This window comes from Apostichopus japonicus, chromosome 16, assembly GCF_037975245.1.
Source record: "Apostichopus japonicus isolate 1M-3 chromosome 16, ASM3797524v1, whole genome shotgun sequence".
Classification (NCBI taxonomy): domain Eukaryota; kingdom Metazoa; phylum Echinodermata; class Holothuroidea; order Aspidochirotida; family Stichopodidae; genus Apostichopus; species Apostichopus japonicus.
In genome coordinates this window covers 28,568,424-28,588,524 of record NC_092576.1, presented here as the reverse complement: position 1 = coordinate 28,588,524, position 20,101 = coordinate 28,568,424, and the positions used below count along the sequence as shown (strand labels likewise).

Sequence of the window (20,101 nt, the reverse complement as noted above, 5' to 3'; positions counted from 1 at the left end):
TATATATCTTTCTATATCTCTCTCTCCACCGATATATATATATTTCTATAAATATTTATATATATATATATATATAAATACATATAAATATATCTAATATATATATATATATCTAAATATAACACGCACACACATAAATATATATATATATATATATATATATATATATATATATATAATACTAAGACACGTCTTTGGAGATACATTGGGGAGTTGGAGATGCGTAGCCAACTTTCAGTTATGCAAATTATGTTATAAGGCCATACTTATCAACGCTTGTATTCCACAGGTTGTGCAAGAATTATATCACCAATGATACATTAGGATCAAAGGAAGAAGACGTTTCATTTATGACAATATTTACTTCTTCAATGGACTTTCTGCCAATACGACAAACAACAGTACATGAATAGAACATGTTTCGGGAGAAAAGTTTAACGATGTGATCTTGAATGGTGTATTAATTTGAAATGACGTTACCTTCTACTTTCCAATGAAAATATATTTTGTATTCATTACCGTTTATGTCAAGGTATAATATATAATCAGCAAGATTTTTAATCCTATCATAGTCATCTGCACATATGAATGAATTTGGTGGAGTAAGTCGCTCGTATTCAACTCGCGAAGCGCCGACTACTGCGGGTACGATGTCGTAAGTCAATATTCTCCAACATATCTCCGCAATATATTAAGACTGTTTTCCAAAGGGCTAAATAAAAGTTGTACTTTCTTGAAGTCTGTTCACACCTGGGAGTGTTTCGTTGACATTTTTTTAAATGTTTCCCCGAAGCAATTGGTAGACATATATTTTTGCAATTCTTTGACGAAAGCTGCTCGCTTCCAACTCGTCGATGACCAGGTTGACATACACGCCGTTGATTTGGTGTAACGTCTCACACAGTTTGGATCTTTGTGCGTTACAGAGGACGTTGTACTCTTACCGAAAGACGTTGGAACTTTCATAGCATAGAACCCATAAGGCATTGGAAAGTCGGATTTAGAATAATGTGTCCATGAAATATTGTCTTTTGTAAGATTGATGCAATGCCAAAATTTTTAGTTTATTAGATCTTTCAAAATCTTCTTTGAGATGGTGATGATTATGGCGAGATGACATTCCAATTTGATTCTTTACACAAATAAATCCGACACCTTGTGGAATTAACAAATTTCAAATCAATAATAAATCTATATACATTTGTATATACATATATATAAAAATCTATATATATACGGTAAGAAATAATAATGGATACATAACAACGATTAGTAAGATAATATACGCCCTTCGACCTATAGTATCTATAGTTGATCACCTATTAATGTGATGAGTAGTCAAAATAAGATATGAAGCACAAAATGTGACCATGATGAAGTAGCTGAAAAGAGAGGGGAGAAGAACATTACAAACAACGTTAGGTTTATAGGGCAAAACCATTATCAGTAGATAAGATTTACAATCTAGTACTAATGTAGGAGAAATAATAATCGTTAAACATTAACTTTAGTTTTATTTGCATTTTATTTTAATTTGAAGCATCATATTTGTATTATATATGTGAACTCTCACATCTAGTCTATCTTTAACAGATTATGGTTTAGTGATAAGATTGACGAATATCAAAGAGACAAAGTCAGCCCATCATACTTGTAAATATTTGTTCTTTATCTTATAAAAAATTGTTTCGCAAGGAACAGACCCGATGTTTATTTAAAATACAATTTTCATGATCACATGTCAATGATTTGCTACGCTATCTGGCTATACAAATTCAGACAAGATATTAACGTCCAACTTATTTTAGTATGATCATAACAGAACCAAGACCTCTCTATACAAGGTGTATTTTTGTTTAAAGAAATATCAATCAACATTCAAGATCCTTTTCAGTTTCGTTTTGCAGAGGACCGTTAACACTTTGGGTAAGTCAAAGAATGTTTTCCGTTAAATTTTGCGATGAAAGGCTAGAAAATATTTAAGGGTTGGCACTTTTCCATAAGGTGTTGTTTGCAAAAATAACACAACATTTTGAAATATGTACTGTTACAAACCTTCCATATTCAAGTCCCAGGCCTCCTTTACCCTCTGATAATGTTTTTGTTAAAGGAAAATAACAAAATATTCAAAGATATTCACTTTTTCAGACTGTCTTTTTGGCAGAATCGCCTATCGATATCCAACTTTCATTTTGTCCTTTTAGGGCAGTTAATTTTGATTTAATTCGCATAGAAGTAGACCATAATGTATATGGACTTCAAATGACTCCAGTCTCCCTCCCATGTCCTTCCTCTCAAAAAAGAACAAAAAAGAAGCAACTCAAGTGCAGACAACTCTACCTTTTTACATTGCATTTATTCAGCGAAACACTCTTGCTAAGCTTTGACAATGAGGCTAGGATCATAAGCAAGTATCTTGAAAAACATCCTTCGCCAGCGTAGACAATTAAAATGTTAACCTGAAGTGTCCATCTGTTTAATACATTCCATCACATTCGAAACAGGGAAGTTTCAACATTACTATTGTGTTATCAATGCTTCTACTTTCTACCGTTGACTATACAATCGCTTACCATGGTCAAGGGGTGGTTATACATTAACTGAAACCAATTCGAACAATAATCAAAGTTCAAGGGACAATAGCCATTATCCAAGATGCTTTTATAATCTGTATAAGCACTCTTCATTATTTGAGTAGACCATCATAAACCAAGTTAATAAATCCTTTGTATTAATGTTTTACTGTTGTTCGATATTTGAATGTATTATGTTGCATAAATGACGCGTGAATGAATGATCCATTACTTTCAAGTTAATTGCTTATTAAACAAATGTCTGACTTTATATTTGGATAGTAACAAAATGTCTGGCTTTATATTTGCATAGTTAGGTCAATCAAATCACACCCTCAAAGCATTTGGTATGTCAACGGTACAAAGTTTTCAAGTTTGGTGATATTTTGTGACTGCATATGGTAACAGCAAAATGAGTGATGTCGTCATATCAACGTCTGTTATGTACATAGCATTTGCTCCATTGATAAAATAATAAATTCTAAATTATGATGGAATTCTAAAGACAAGGAAAAATTGACAACTGTAGGCAAACATTTCCAAAAGTCTCACTTTTCAAGTATATAGAAATCGAGATCAGCTTTGAAACTCCTCTATGCAGAATCTTCCAATGGACTTTAGCTAACATTAAACATGGGCTAATATATTCTTGTTGTTACCACATTCACTTATAAAAACTAATGGAACATTTGATATAGGAACGTTATGACGTATATTCTCTCCCCTTAATGGGCTCCGCCTGTCATTATTCATTTTGCCAATGACCAAAGCAGCCGCGCCTCAATTTCGTACATGTCAAATATATTAGTTGGCACATGTGATATAAAGTGTTGTCGGCGGGGGCTGATGGTTCATTTAAGATCGCAATTAACATAACATCTCTCTGCTTAAATTTACACAATTCTACACACTTTGCTATACGGGCTTATTGCACAGAGAGTTATTTAAGATTACAAAGAGAGACAGTTTGAGTGATACTAGACAATCATACAGCCATGCAGTTATGGCGTTGATAATCGTTTTCAGTCTGAATTGGTTTATTGGCACTTACACTCATAAATAGTATTTTCATCCTTCTTCACGTTACATGTGAATAATGGAAAACTGACTGGGGAATTATAGACAATTTTGCACATCTCTTCTGTTGATACCGCACAGTCTCGTTGATCAGTTGATCACTTAATCCCAGAATACAATGTGAAGCACAGAAACACAATTCCGTTAACGTTTCACGAATTTGACCTAGCATGTGTGCCCACGGGTACTGTCCGCTCTGTTTACCCACGGTGTCAGCTATGGATCGTTGAAAACGTATGACCTGTTTATCGTTCAAAAAAGTGTCTGGGAGACAAGATACTGATGTTTGCATGAAAGGTATTAATTATTTCCTAATTAATGTTCATTTGATGAAGAATCTGATATGGTGTCTAAGTTTGATCAAACATCAATCAATTATTTTGATTACCTTAGATAATAAACGGAAAGAGGTGCTTTAAAAACAATGTTTTGGCGTTGGTTTCAATTCGATTTATCAATTTATCAATTAAGTATAACCAGAGTAATATTACAACTAATCAAACTAAGACAATCTGTTATTTTTTACCAAATGAATTTCATTGTCATGATTTATGCTGTGTCATTACCAAGTACAAACGAAAAATAATGGGATTCCTAAGGAAAAGTTCATCACGATTTTAAACGTTTTCTGATTATAATTAGGTCGAATTTAGGTAAAATAATTCTTCTATATTCTAAAAATCCTAAATATAAACGTACGATTGATCAAGAAGAGAAGTATAACATGAGACGAGACTGTCAAGTCTAGCTGTTCGACTGAATCTATGTTGTATTGGGAACCCATCGCAGTTGTAGTTTTCAGTGAGCTGAAGGAAAACAAATAAATAGATAGTATGAAGGATTAATACAAGCATTAACGACGAAACAATGTCATCATTCCACACGAGGGAATAAATTAAAACTTTCAGAACTTCTTTACATCAGTTGGCGTCGGAAAATGACGTCGGATGATCCTTGTGTGTCTTTAAGTAGTTAACTAAAGGTGTCAAGACTATTTGAACGAGAGCGTTGTAGAAGGTCAAGTTTTGTTTCCAGCGTTTTATGTCTTCTCTTTTGTTCGGGTACTTTTGTAAGACTTTTTGCCACAAAGAAAAGGTTTAATTCCACCGGAAGGGAAAGAACGTTGGAATATTTTTTGTAGCTACAATGCTCAAGTTACAAAGAATCAAAATTGTAATGTCTCCAACCGCTAATCCACTGCTACTGCAAGCTATTTGAGTAGAAATAATAATAATATATATATTTTTCGATATATGGTAAAAAATTATAATAATAATATATATAGTTTTGAAAAATATTATTGATCTGAAAATGGCCAAAATCATCTTGAAAGGAATGTACTACTTACACATTTTTGAATTGGTATAAAAAACATAATGCCAACAATGATTCTTGTCATCAGTATTTCGTACCCTTTTTTTCACTGTTTCTAAACAGATCAAATCACTCCCGTTGAGTAATGCTGTGATATCATCGTGAAGCGAAAACCGTTAAAGCTATTTTTAATTGTGAAGTAAGCAGTACCCATGTGAGTACTTATAATTAAATCTATGCCGACAATAACGTCGTATGTGTTTTCTGACCAACTTTGGATTTCTTTTATCAGGTGTTCCGTTTCTAACATTATCTAAGCTGCCTAATGTATTAAATATACATAAGTTCATATCTAAGGAAAGAAACATACCTCCAAAAAGAAGAGATTTAAGAAACGTGTGTTCTTTGTCATAATTTAATGATCTGTATATTAGCCTTGATATAGTTTGTGTCATCATATGCAAAAATAACTAGTTATGACATTGAATTTCAACTTTACATCGTAGAACATGAAGTTGTTGCTCGAAATGTGCATATATATATTTCTTCATATTCTCACTCTTTCTTTTATATTTATTAAAAAATGATCAGTTGCTTTTAAAGTTCTTTTTCAATAATTTAGTACAGAAAAGCGAATAGCTCTCATACAGATTATGTACATATGAATCCTTATAGCGGCCTGGTATTCAGATCATGTGGATTTAGTCATCCGTCTACACTATTGTTTTCTTTATAAAGGTAACTAAAATAAAATAGGTGGTACTTCCGAATTTAAGGAGGTTAGCTTATTCACGAATAAACCAAATTTCTTGATATCTTTATTACCATATCAAACTGTGTGGGTGATTCTTTCAAGTAAAAAAAAAGGATTGATATTCAAAGAATTAAACGAAATCCGAATTATAAAATTGCAATAAGATTGATTAATACCTCATGTAAACCTTCACAACTGTTTTAATGAGTAAAATTGCTCTTAGAAATGCTTTCATGTCTTTTGTTATACCAAAATCCCATAACATATCTTCGTTCGGAAGTTAAAGATGAGAATATTAAAGCTTATAGTCTCCAATTTGTATTGTTTCTGAGTAATACTGAATAATATGAAAGTTGTGTGCGAGGAAATAATGAAAATCGAATCGATTTCATTCATTGAGTTCTCACTTTGAGAAAAAAAAAATGAGTAATACTCGTTAGGTTTAGTAAAATAGTTAATCAATATGCAAAATGCTATACTTTAAATTTGGCGAGTAAAGACTACGAAAGGCTCTGAAACTCAGGGTTGCGTTAGTTCCTTCATATTATGGGCATCAAGGTTTAATGTATATTTAGTGAGACATTAATGAAAGATTGACCTTGTCTTGGTATATTCAGCCAATAGTGCAACTTAAATGGTGAGATAATTTAGACCAGGGGCTCAGCATACGTTAGCTCAGTTCTGCAATGTATCTTTTTCTTTTGGTTTTGTTACCAAACTGACTTTGTTCCTCTTAGGTCTTAAATTCTTTAACTTTACATAGTTTGACATGATATTAAACATTGTTAAGTTTCGCAACACAAACTGCTTAAGATCTTGTCTGTCAAAAGCTATTATAATCTTGTTTTATTGTGTAAATTATGTCAACTGCTTTTTAAAAAAACGTAAGTTCATATTTATCAAGCGATATTATCTTATCATAGGGCTGGGAATCTAATGGAAAACAATGCTATTTTCTGTACATAATAAACAACAAGTGAAATTAGCTACAAATGTTGCTTTGAAACTGTTCCAACTCTCGTGAATTAGGTTTTCTACATATCACAATAGATAGAAAATCGTCACAATAAATGCTGTATTAATAGTGTAAGAACAATGTTAATTCTTTGATCAAATTTAGGAATTTTCAGGAAAATTTTTAGAAATTGAATATTTAATACCGTATTATGTACATGTTTATCTTTCTTAATTCTTCCGACGTTTACACTTAGTCTATCATTGCATATTTTAACTGTGGATCAGCTTAAGGGTGTTTCGACTGTCCCACGGCCCTACTCGAGTATTGTAGACCATTACTTCCTAAACATGCAACAAACTAATGGTTTCGTATTGTTTATGTATATTGACGTCAAATATGTGATGAATGGATAAATCTCAATAAATATCTGATTATTATAGGCAGAGAGCAAGGAATTCCAAGCATGTTGCAGAAATGATTTCCCTGGTTGCTTGTGTAATTGTTTTCAATATGCACACTTTTTTGGGCTGATAAACGTGTATTCCAAGTAAGGATGACAGTCTTCAGTGTTTAAAAGTTAAGACTGTAATTGCTTGATAAGATTATCTGCAATCTGCACTAATAAAAATAATTTCTTAAGCCATCTATCCCAAAAGAAGAGTCATATTTCGACAAATAACATCATAAAAGAGTGCATGATATTGTTATGCATATCTGCAAAATACAAATGTTTTCTTGAAACATCTACCACAAAACAATAGATGATCTGATTGTGGTCTACTGACCCAAATGATGCAACTTAGAAGGTGACGTAATTTATACCAATGGATCAGCAAATTTTTGCTCAGAAAATGTGTATTAGTTTTGTTACCAAAACTGATATCATACTGAACTACCGTTGACTACCGATTTATGTATAACACATCGAAAATTTCTTATCTTCAACATGAATGACATGCCTGCAAACGGTGGTAAAATTACCGAGTACTTCGTAGATGCCTTCATGTAGTAATGACACTGGATCGATGTAAAGAGACAAATTCCATTGTAAGAAAATACTTTCTTTAAATTTAGAATCCATCAAGATCTTGTCGATGAACAGGTAAGAATTATTAAAAACCCAATCACCTCCATGATGGCCTTCTAAAAGAATAGAGTCGGAGAGAGGAACTACATGAGATAATATTTCGCCACAACTAGCCAAGGGAAATATCAGTGAGTTGAAAAGGAGAAGGAAAATACCAAGAAATGCTATTAAATCTATTAACAACATTATAGCTCAGATGTAGTAAGATACAGGATTATTGATCTTATACCCAATTAAATGCTATACTCGCGTTTATTTTTAACCATCTTCATCACGCTTAGAAACCCAATCAATGAGCAAACATACGGTATTGATGGCAATATATGTAGAGACAATACTCGCACATGCGCAGGAGTTACTTCACATCCAAAGTGAAAGTGTCGGAGATATGTATATTTATTAAGTGTTTTGTGACAAGTAAAGTCACTTAGTCTGTAACTGAAATGACTTATTCATGAATCAAATTGGCAACTTATTAATAACTTCAATTGACTTGGATGTATACACGAATTAGATTCAGGGCACCAGAGTAAGTGGAAACCACTTGAATCTTCATTTGGAAAGATACAAAGGATCCCTGTGCCACTTCAAAATCAGCACTGGATAACTTTATCACCAAGTGTAAACACACCGATGCTATGGAACAATGATACAGGGATGAACCTTGAACATACGTGGATATATATATATATATATATATATATATATATATATATATATATATATATATATATATATATATATGTATATATATATATATATATGTATATATATATATATATATATATATACATATATGTATATATATATATATACATATATATATATATATGTATATATATATATATATATATATGTATATATATATATATATATATATATATATATACTACCATGATGATCGCCGCAGTGAATATAACTCAATGTGTGCGTGGAACTCTGAGTTGCAAGTTAGCCCATCGAATACAATGTGTTTAGCAACATAATATTAAACTTGAAAGAAAGAGATTGAACCATTAATCTTTAACCCTTGTTCAAAAAATGTGACTGCTTAAATAGTGTACTATGGTAGGAGTGTCTGAGACAATTACATGAAGCTTGTTATTACTCTGAAGTGATTTTTGTAAACTTATATAAATCAACTGGTGACTCTATTAATCGAGCATATTGTCGATTAGCTTGAACTGAAAATATGGCTGACTTTCTTTGTCTCTGGTTAACTATTGTTCACCATTTGACTTGACGTGATGACTTGAATTGACTCGTGTGACTCCTTGCAACACTGGACTTGCTACAAATAAAACAAAGATTGTTTCCTTTTACGGAAGCGGGACTGTAACATGTGAAACAACCATTGTCATGCCATGTAATAATGTGGAATATATGTTAGTTCACCCAATACGCTCCTTTTGGATTCCTTATAACGACCATGCAGATAGTCACGAGATCTTCTAGACACTGTGGCAGATAATTGGAACATTGAATAATAATTAATGTAGAATAGTAGGTGATAAAATAACTGTTAAGGTCAAAGTAACGACAGGTTATCTAACTGTAACTGGGTTAAGAATTAGAAAAGCAGTTTGTGAACAGCTGGCCCCTCTCCCTATCCCTATTTACACACATGAAAGTAACAAGAAGACTCTCTTGCTGTGTGTGATGAAAGAACTACACATTTTTCCTTCTGTCTCATCCGTTTACAGCGAACAAAAATGAAATGGCTTGTTCTGGCTCTCATCTTTATCACTACAGTTCAATCAGGTTGGTTAGCCCTCGAAGCTCATTGGTGTATCTTCTCTTTTCTTACTTAACATATTTGTGTTATTTTAAGTATGACAGAATATGAAGTATGACAGAATTTATTTCAGCAGTTTAGCAGTTTTTGATTAGGTTTTGTACAAATGACATTTTTAGGATCATTTTCTACTCTGTTTATTAATATATTGCTAGTTTGGTCACAATAATTAAATCACCATGAATTCCTTCTTTGGCCTGATTTGTAATTTCATACATGTTTTTCCATCAGACATTTCCTATGGACAGAAACGTTGTAATGCATTTCAATATCTTGAGATAGGGGAAAGGGGCACCATCAAATGTTCTGTAAATGGAACTTTTGATGCTGTTCTTTGGTACATTTCAAATGAAGAGGAAGCTGTAGCAGTCTTTAAGGAGTCTGAGAAAAGTGGGGAAGGATATAAACGAGGAGAGTATGACATCGATAAAGATGGATCTTTGGTAATACTTAATGTGACAACGCAGCACGATAAAGTTTTTCGAGTTAAACAAGTTATTCAACTTACAGAACGGTACGTCGAGCATACAGTGGTTGCAAGAACGACAGGTAAGTTATTATAGGAATTACATGTACACTTGTCATTATTATTGTCGTACAAAATCAATCGAGCAGTGTGAAAATCGTTAAAGTGTGGCGAAGAAGCTTTTCCGATAACGAGAGGTCAATGGCAAAACTCATTCAAACGGTTCTTTCAATCGACAGATAATGGAAGTTCCACGTAAAACCTGATCTCAAAGTTGTCTTCTGCTGTAGGTTGTTATGGCTGCGTGACACTTAACAAATATACACATATAATTCGAAAATGTTTCAATCAACTAAGCGATTTCAAAAAACAACACTTTTACTTCTCATGTTGACTATGTATTAAATGCTTAGTCATACAAACGTAATGTTAGGTTGCATTCCTTTCCTTTCAAATGGTTTCGAATTGAAGTTCATTTCAACCCCGGTAGCGACTTTTGTTTCTAAACTAACAAATTCTATTGCAATATTTTATTTTGGTCTATAACGGAAATACCACCTGCACCTTTCATTAAAATATTACTAAAAATCACCAAGTGAAGTACATTTTATTTTAATATGTACTAGTTAACTGGTCCGTGGCTTAACTTACAACCATTACTATCAACTTCAGATTTCAAATTGTTTCTAAGACAGGAGAACCCACTATCTCTCAATATGCCGATGAAGATTTTCTACAGTTTGCACATTGGTTAATTGTTGCTCGGTTATTTCTTAACACGGTGGAAACACACTCATTATCTCATTGCAGTAACCCCTGATACGTCTTATCCTGTCATTCCAAATTGTGAGATGACAAATAACGTGTGCTTCAAACAAGCGGACGAAGACACTCTCTATGATTGTGTTGTTCAAAATGCCAGACCTGCTGTAAACTTGAAATGGAATTCAACAATTCCGACAACTGATGACATCACGACCTCAAGTGTTGTGGTGGATGAGAATAATATTACCTATACAACGCAATCCACATTGTCATACTCATACCGACATTATCCGCGACTTAGCATATTTACATGCGAGGCTTCCAGTGTTGCTCCACATATGATGGCCACTTCGTCTACGCTTATAATCGAAAAGACGTTTGACTTTAGTTCCCTTGAAGCAACACAAAAATACATCGAGATGCATTCAAAACTGGATCTAGACTGTACTTCAGATATCAATTACAGCATATTAGTGTGGAAGAAGTCCTCTCGAATGGACGGTATTTTCGAGAACATCCTTTATAGTATCAACGATGGCACACATTATTTTACCAGTGGATATGAATTTGGAACCTCCGGGAATCTGTCCGTATCAGAGATTGCAGTGAAAGACGAGGGCTTCTTCGTTTGTCTTTACACCAACGGATTAATCGAAGGCATGAAATTGTACAATGTGTCCGTCTACGGTATGTTTCCATTACAAAACATTGAATAGGTTGTTACTATATATTGTCATTGCGCTAGTATTATAGTTAATATGATAAATATGATTAATAAGCCGCCCACCCACAAAGATACAACGATTAAATAAAAAACCAAAACAAAACCCCAAAACATTGGGATTCTTTCAGTATTGAGATATCGAACAAATATCGATACAAAACATGTTTGAATACATTTCTATATTATCTTATATAGCGATTAGCTGCAGCGGAACATTTCCTACAATTCTCAAGGCAGTGTTATGTGGTTTTCAACTGTTACAATTATTCTTAGTGCGAACACTTCATCTGCGTTATATATTCCTTTTGCTTTGACAGATTATTCGCACAATGAATTTTTCCACCTTGTAAATCTTTCAAATTAATATACTTTGTACTAGTTTATCCGTCGCCACTGTATCCTGTGATTGAGGAATGCAAACAACGGGGGAACAACTGCACAGTCTACGCAAAATTTGGGGACTCGCTCACGTGTACAATACACAGAATAAGACCGAAAGTTCACCTGGTATTTCAAGCGTACCAGAAAGACTCACCTGTCACTTTCGAACTGCAACAGTTATTCGTTGAACAGAATGGAGACTCATACGATGTTTCCATCTCTTCTGTGATTCAACTTCTACCACAATATGAACACAGTTTTATAGAAAGCAGGGTGACGGTAGAATGTTGTGTACTTGGACCATATGAAGATTTGGTTTACAAATCATCCAAACTGGATCTTCTTCTTCCATCCGGTAAGCACTGCCATCACCATTTCAGTAAAATCATTGTAACTTCCTATGGTTAAGATTTTCATTCATGGAAGTAATATTTCATATATCAACTCATTGCATAAATACATTTTCGAGCCTAAGAGGGACTTTCCGTTGCATACTAACAGACTACCTTACCGAAATATGGGTTATCCATAACGAAGAAAGGTGCAAATGCGCGCAATATCATCATCGCAATTACACACCCATTTAGCGTCCACAACTTTACCTGCTGTGAGAAGGAAATCTTTTTTGCACTCTAATCCGCCTTTTGTTTGAGACTGACATATCTGATCTATGTAAAATGTACAAGCAAAATATATAACATGTTTTTCGCGATCACATCAACACATCAGCACAGGAATTCAATAAAGGAAGTTCAGACAATGAATATGTCATTTGCTCAAACGTTATGTTTCCACAATAAGGCTTGGTGTGCACAGATCGATCGTTATCCCTCATTGTACTTTACTCAAAGTCCTGTTTCGAGCTAGGTTCTCACTTAATACAACATTAAGGTAAGTTCAAATGATGTATCAGTACTGTTAAAATCGTAAAATATAAACGGGACAAGTCTTCAAAACGAACATAATTATTCAATTTCAATTCCACTAATGGATATGATAATCATTCATTTTATACAACCTCAAATAATATTGCAAAATAAAATAATATGCACTACACAACATTTTCTCTGTTGTACTTAGACAATTAATCCCAAAACATCCCATTCTCATAAAGTATATTTAAAATTAGATATCCAAAAGCGTGAAGTGGTCGTCCTGTTACTGACAAAACGAACCTTTCCTCATTTAAAGCTTACGAAGAGCCAGGCCATACCGGTCTTCATTTGGAAACACGGAGAGTGATTTTCATAATTGCAGCAGTGGTTGTATTTCTGTTCCTCATCATCCTAGGATTATCATGCGTTCTCAGGAAAGGTATAACGCAAATATCATTTCAACTTGTTTCATTTGGTATGCAAGTATCTTGCCAAAATCTTTGTTATTCATTTCTAAATTAGAAAGTATGGTTTTATACAGCTTTATGAACGATTTTTCACTCTTCAACTGAATGTATATCAAAAAAAAAAAAAAAATGAAAATTTAGACGTTAAATTACAGCATATTACTTTTGACTATACTTTTTTATTTTGTACGTCATTTAAACAAGAAGGGAAATGTCTACGTTCTGTGTTCTAATCACGGAATATATATCAATCCTAAGTGAAGTAAAATATCAGTTTTATTGGTTAAATTCAAGGCTTTTATGCTGAGAAACTATATGCCATGATGTAACTAATAAATGATTTCTTAGCTATTCTGAAATTTCTAATGCGTCTTGCTAACTGAAGGACATCAACGTAATTTAATTTCCAACGACATTAGTTTCCATCAGTTAAAGATATCACGGAACCTGCGTCAACCCTGTGACAGTTTGAATATTTGAATATAGTTTCTAATTAAGATAAAGAAATGAAGTATAAAGTTTTTTAATGGCATTTGTTTGTTATTGCAGATGTGTTTATTTCACATAATGTAATTAAGACTTAAATGTAATCTCAAGTATGTTCACCACGAATTCAATATTCATTAAAATTTACAAGGTAAACGACAAACCAAGAATGAGGGAAACGATGTCACAAGTAAACATGAAGAGGTCAGTCTTTGTCTGTATATGTATATTATTTACTAAGCATTATGTTTATAACAAAGAAAAAATATTCACACCCTTGCAAATATCAATTTATTTACCATTTAGTAAGTTATGAATCTTATTTCCTGTCATAGGACACCGAACTGCTTCAAGTGAACGATGCAAGTAAGTAGATTTATTAAGTGGTATCAACATCAGTCAATGAATTCTACATTTTGTGCGATTTTTCCTTTAATTGTAACGACAACTCACAGTAAATTTTGTACTGAAGTCTAGATAAACGGCATATACACCCCGATGAAACATCCAGTAGATGTAAATCTTTGCAATAAACTTTAGTGGGTCACAAGCTGGAAAAACACTTTTCAGCACACAGCTGTAACAAACATTTAAAAATTAAAACTTTTTGCAGTGATGAATGCTTGGTTGCTATTTCTACTGCTTATGTTTTGTTTTCTCAGAGGAAGAAGAAGATAAGACAAGCAAAGGAGTTGAGGTATAATTAATTTATTAAATTCAAACGTTTTTCCAACGAGGTCTCAAAATTAGATTAGTTGCGTTTTATTTGATCGTATGGTTTCTTACTTTCTACACATTCTTCTTTATCAAAGCAAACATTTCAACCACGAAGGGAAGTTTGACAGGATTATACTTTTTTGTAAACATGCCATGTTAGTGTAACTTTTTTCAAAGGCAACAAATATCACTATTTTGGCATGTTGTCAAAGCTAAGCATAACTTATATCAATTTGGCAACGCAGAAATTCGACATTTTGGCAATTTTTGACCAGATATTATGTTAACAGGTTCAGTGCACAACAGTAACTCAACATGTTGACGATTCTGTGAAAAGTCTACTCAATATATTGATGACAATGTGCAAATTTCTTGTGATGTCGTGTCATACTAACACAGTAAGTTTGTTTGTTATCGTTTTAATTTCCAGGTAAAAATGACACCCGAACAAGAAATAGGTGAGTGCCTACGTTACAATACCTATTTACTTAATTTATTGCATCAATTGCTATGTCAATATGGCCAATATCAGAAGAAAATTTGAAAGGTCATAAATCTTCAAATGAACTTACACACGCAATTAAAAGCATGTTTTCAAATTATACAGTATACGTTTAATCATTTGTATATAAAACATTTCTTAAATGCAAAGAGGAGTTATGTAAGTGTCCATAACGGGTAAACGATCGAAACAATCGTAAGCCAAACGTGCGTCAGCATCGATTATATACTCGTCTTTGCTGCACCGTCAAAGACTCATTATGAGCAGACGTTTGTGCACTGAGCAGACAAAGAAAAGACAAAATTGACGTAGCGTTTAGTGTCAATTTGATAACTTTAGTATTATGTTATTTGATATTATTCCTAAAAACAATATAGATCAATGTAAGCTTCATTAATGTCTCCATACATACATTTCTATACATGATATTGTAGAGCTATAAGGTATAACATAAACTTGTCTGAACAGGGTTTCATTTTGTAAACCACAAATAATGATCTTGTCTGTTCCACAGGTCGATTCATTAGCCACATCGAAAAAAAGTACCAGAAACTGTACAATTCAGTGAAAACAATTCCATACGTTAGAGACAGGATGCGTTGTGTAGAAAACATATTTGTTGACAGTGGTATTATGATTAGAGAGTCTAACGAAGAAAGTAAGTCACGCAAACTGGAAAGCTATGAAGACATTTTTGACTACAAAAACATGGCAAATTCGAGAATTTTTGTCATAGAAGGTGAACCGGGTTATGGAAAATCTACACTTGCCCGAAAGATATTATATGACTGGTGTAACGACCCATCGTCAAGACTCAGAAGTGTAAAACTCTTAATCTTTCTTCCTATGAGACAACTGGGTGGAACAAATTCCATATATGAAGCAATAAGGAAACTTCTTTTACAAGGTTCGGAACCGTGGCTCAATGAAATCGATGTGGAAGGAATGTTGCGTAAGCATGATATGACCTCAGTTCTGATCTTGTTAGATGGTTATGATGAGTATCCTGATAGAGAAACAAAAGACACGTACATTGAAGAAATCCTCCAGGGTAGACAATTAGAGCATCTGAGAGTAGTGGTGACAACGAGATTGTCTTATATGGATGACAAATATTTGAGAAAATCTCTTTGGGTTCGTCTTACTGGCTTTGACGAGAAGGCGGGTCAAACTTACATTACCAAGGTGGTATTTAACGGTAACATGGAAAAGGGGAGTAAATTCATGGACATTCTTCAGTCAAATTCAATACTTAAGCATTTGAGCAAGGTCCCTTTATTTTTCGTTATGTTTGCACATATGACACACGAAGACAAAACTTTCAAGTCACTGACATCGGTGACAGAGGTTTTTAAGAAAATCGTTTTATCATTTCACGTACATATGAAAGCCAAGCTACTAAATCCAGAAGAAATATCGTCATTTGAACATCTTCAAAAATTTCATGATGAACTGGATGAGATTGCTTTTGAATGGCTTTTGAATGGCACAAACCAATTGAAAGCCGTGGGTATCAAACTGAAACTCGGGAAAGACTTATACAACCATTACGTTAAGATTGGCATTTTAGTCGAAGAATCTAGTGATTGCTTTGGTAATGCCCATGGTGGAAAAATAGTGAGATTTTTCCATAAAATATTTTGTGAATGGTATGCGGCTCACTACCTCGCTAATCGTCTTTCCGCCCGAGGAGCAAATGATCTTGAGCTTCTGCAAGGTATGGACCCGATGCAATTACAACACGTCTTCCGCTTTGCGTGTGGACTGAGCAAAGTTGCTGGAGAGAAAATAATTAAGTACTTGGAAGGTATAGTGGAAGGAAAGACATTTGCGATCGTCTGTATGGCAGAGCAAGACAAAACCTCTAAGAGATTCAACAAAACTCTTGAAGCTTTGACATCATCAGGAAAGACATACATCCACGGGAGGGACAGCAATCTTCTACAGTGGTCTACAGTATGTACCCTGGAAGCAGCTGGTAGCCGTTCGGTAACAACTATAATTTATTCTTTTGTAGACGTTCATCTACCGACAAACTCTGCGTATGAACTTAATAATATAGATGCTAACCCAATGTAGTATTATCTTAATGCGTTAAAAGTTCTCAGATGCGATAGACCAAAGAACATAACACGACACATATATATAACATTATCTGTTTGAATTTTTGCATGACATAATTGCTAAATAATTCACAATTGTGCAAGATCTAAGAGACATGATCTGATACTGCAGTATAAAGTTGAAGTTTGTATATGTATTGGTAAGGACTTAAGACTTTTAGTTTAATAATCCTGTTTCTCTTTCGCAGATCCGTATAGAGTGCATTGTCCTAGACCAGGCATTTGTTAGAACCGACGAAGATGCTATTGTTCTGACTAGTGGTACAAGGTTGCCGCCTATATCGACATTGGAAGCGATTTGGATAGAAACAGAGGATGGGAGAGAAATCAGTGACAACGATGTCGGCAAACTATTATCTTACATGTCGCAATCAAAGCAAACAAAGACAGTTCAGTAAGTAAAATGAGCAGAGGGGAGGGGGTGGGGGTAACAGTGGCATCCGCCAAGAGGGAGGGGTATATAAATCACACCTATGATCGTCAGTTGGGGGCATAGTTCAGTAAGTGAATATTTGCAATTATCCGGGGAAGAATTGAACAACTATTACAGGTGCAGCGCTCCCGTTTGTTTATCTCTCAACCTAACACAAGAAATGCATAAACAAAACGTTGCGTTTAGGGCTACAAAACTTAAACTACTATATTGAATTCTACTTTCTTTTCTTAATTAGAAGACTGTGCGATGTTTATATTCTTTTTAATTTTTGCTGCTTCTCTGGTGAAACTATTAATATAACGATCATTTTTATTCCGATCCATTGAATTTGGTCACTTTCTAAGAATAGGACCCGGTAAATGCGATTCAAAAAATTCAAAATAGAAATCTCTGGAACAAAGATAACGACAATTCTTCAAGTCTATTTTCTACTTTAGTACCAACCATGTTTGAAGAATAAAAACTATTGTAGACGGATTCAAATAACAAGTCTTCATTTTGTTTCACTAGACTAAACCTCACCCTTAGAAAAGAAGTCATGATTTAGTCTGTGAGTTATCAGAATACCGTGGAATTAACAAACTTATGATCAAAGTATAATGTATTTTGTTGTCACTCGGATTGATCGTTTTAAATTCTGACCCCTGTTCAAAACGAGCCTGCTTTGGCAAGCTGTTTCATTTTGGGAATGTATTAGCCGTAAGAGCCTTGCAATTTTCTTTTTAACTCACAGTTTTCAAAATTGTCTACTGCCTATGCAAATCTCGAAGATTCATTTGAAGTCCTCAGACGGAATAGAAGGTAAGAAATGGTTGCTTACGACAACTGTGAACAAGTATGGAAAACATACATATTATAAACACATCACATATCAAACATTTTCATATTCTAACGTTTGCAAATGGTTTATCAGTGTAAATAGTACTCTATCATTTGCTGTTATATTGACGTAAAACATGATGCATTAAATTTCTACCAATATATCAACAGTTATATTTTCTCTGTGGCTTTCTTTTCACATTTTTAGTTACATGGAAACCATTTGACTGTCTTTTTCGACTGGACTTTGAAAATGGTGAATGGGAGGTGATATATATTTCATTTGCATTTGCACAGTTCTCTGCATAATAACGTGTGAATTGATTGCATTGATTTTTTTTGCCAATTAGTTACTTGTGTATTTCATGTTGCCTCATGTTGAACTGTACTAAGCTGTATTGATCAGCTATGTCGGTGCATTTACACTAAAGTAAAGTACATTTGGTGCATTGGTCCTTTCATTCATAGTGAACGGGCAGTTATAATGTAACTTGTTTCTAATGTACTAAGGGAACAGGTAAATGAACACTATATAGATGCACAATACGTGCTGTAATGTTTGTTGTATAGTTTCTTAATTAATAGCTATTTTCATCGTTTGATTATAGTAGGTCAAGGTTGAAATCTCATGATAAAACTTGCAGAACGCGTTTTGTCTTATATAATATGTAATAAATACCTATTTATATAATAAGAGCAAGTAAGGTAGCATTAATAGCCTGAGCTAGACGTTTGAAAACTAAGGAAACAATTGCCGTCGTAGGCTTGAAAATGGATCAGTTCCTTTGCAAAATGAGATATCAAAGAAACTAAAGTAAAACCAATTGCTTGCCCTTCCACTACCCTAATGACCTTCCAAAATTTCCGACACACGTCAACTCACAAATGTTGACTTTATCATACTGATGGTGGAACTTTTTAAGTAACATTGACAATTTTGACAAACATTTCAAGCTTCTCGATCATAAATTTAACACTACTGCTCATCATGGCCTGTGAGTTACGAACTTAACAAACCTTTAGGACTTGTTATTTATAGCTTTATGTCATATAATTCTCACTCAGACCGTAGACGCTAAAGTTCTTGAACGTATGAAGTCCGAAACAACCAAACTGAAGAAGATCCGAAACAAGATCAACCATTCTGATACAGATGTCGACGGAAAAAAACCACTTGTGAGTACAGTCAACTAAGTTCGAAATCAAAAGGTCTTCGTGTGATGTGTTGCGGTACACCGCAGTGAGTTGTTATGAGTGTATGTTCCCTTGTTCTTTATCGCGGGTCCGTTACTTCACGCAACATTTGTGAATTGTTCTGAGTAGATGTTCCCTTGTAATATATTGTGGGTCCACTACTTCACGCAACATGCCTTTGAGCATTTATTGAGTTGTTAAATATATAATATTTTAATTTTAGTTCATTATAAATACATTATTTCCTCTAAATTTCTTTTTATATAGACTACGGATGGTATCAGAAACTCAAACAAAACTGAAAATATTAACAACAAGAATAAGCAGAGATCTTTGATACAACTTCTACATATTGCATCACGCAAAAAGGTAAGTAAAATGCATGAAATTTATTCCAATTAAATTGGTGTTCAGCTTGTTTAAGCATACCGTTTTGACAAGTTAACCCAGTAAAAGCATAAACGTGTTACACAATTGACGTAAACTTGAACATTTCTGTCAGTTTCCTGCCTTCACAAACACACAAGATTGTTTTCTGTTGTAACACAAACCCGTTTACACGTAACGGAAATGAATAGCCAGTAATGA

General features: G+C 33.8%; 1 protein-coding gene and 2 long non-coding RNA genes across 5 annotated transcripts in view; 2 read left to right on the top strand and 1 right to left on the bottom strand.

The window, feature by feature from the left end:
* LOC139983463 (uncharacterized) overlaps positions 1-20,101 on the top strand; it is a 45,825-nt gene that overhangs the window by 6,762 nt on the left and 18,962 nt on the right. The window lies entirely within an intron of this gene.
* LOC139983179 (uncharacterized) lies at positions 1,243-5,125 on the bottom strand. 2 transcript variants are annotated; one of them, XR_011798537.1, is made up of 3 exons: positions 4,999-5,125; positions 3,625-4,456; positions 1,243-1,382 (listed from the first exon to the last, which is right to left on the bottom strand). It is a non-coding gene; the product is annotated as an uncharacterized lncRNA (long non-coding RNA). The 2 variants fall into 2 exon arrangements; XR_011798536.1 differs by having other exon boundaries at positions 1,260-1,382; positions 2,056-4,456.
* The window catches only part of LOC139983178 (uncharacterized), a 32,102-nt gene continuing 13,376 nt past the window's right edge, over positions 1,376-20,101 (top strand). Inside the window, exons 1-17 of one of the 2 annotated variants that reach the window (XM_071996561.1) lie at positions 1,376-1,926; positions 5,088-5,178; positions 9,467-9,524; positions 9,790-10,107; positions 10,835-11,476; positions 11,893-12,249; positions 13,086-13,208; positions 13,874-13,926; positions 14,058-14,088; positions 14,385-14,419; positions 14,870-14,897; positions 15,456-16,930; positions 17,253-17,458; positions 18,234-18,301; positions 18,528-18,586; positions 19,385-19,495; positions 19,781-19,882. In XM_071996561.1, coding sequence (XP_071852662.1) covers positions 9,476-9,524; positions 9,790-10,107; positions 10,835-11,476; positions 11,893-12,249; positions 13,086-13,208; positions 13,874-13,926; positions 14,058-14,088; positions 14,385-14,419; positions 14,870-14,897; positions 15,456-16,930; positions 17,253-17,458; positions 18,234-18,301; positions 18,528-18,586; positions 19,385-19,495; positions 19,781-19,882 — 3,657 coding nt within the window. In that variant the 5' untranslated portion in view covers positions 1,376-1,926; positions 5,088-5,178; positions 9,467-9,475. The remainder of the gene's footprint in view (positions 1,927-5,087; positions 5,179-9,466; positions 9,525-9,789; positions 10,108-10,834; positions 11,477-11,892; positions 12,250-13,085; positions 13,209-13,873; positions 13,927-14,057; positions 14,089-14,384; positions 14,420-14,869; positions 14,898-15,455; positions 16,931-17,252; positions 17,459-18,233; positions 18,302-18,527; positions 18,587-19,384; positions 19,496-19,780; positions 19,883-20,101) is intronic. The other variant, XM_071996562.1, reaches the window with a different exon arrangement.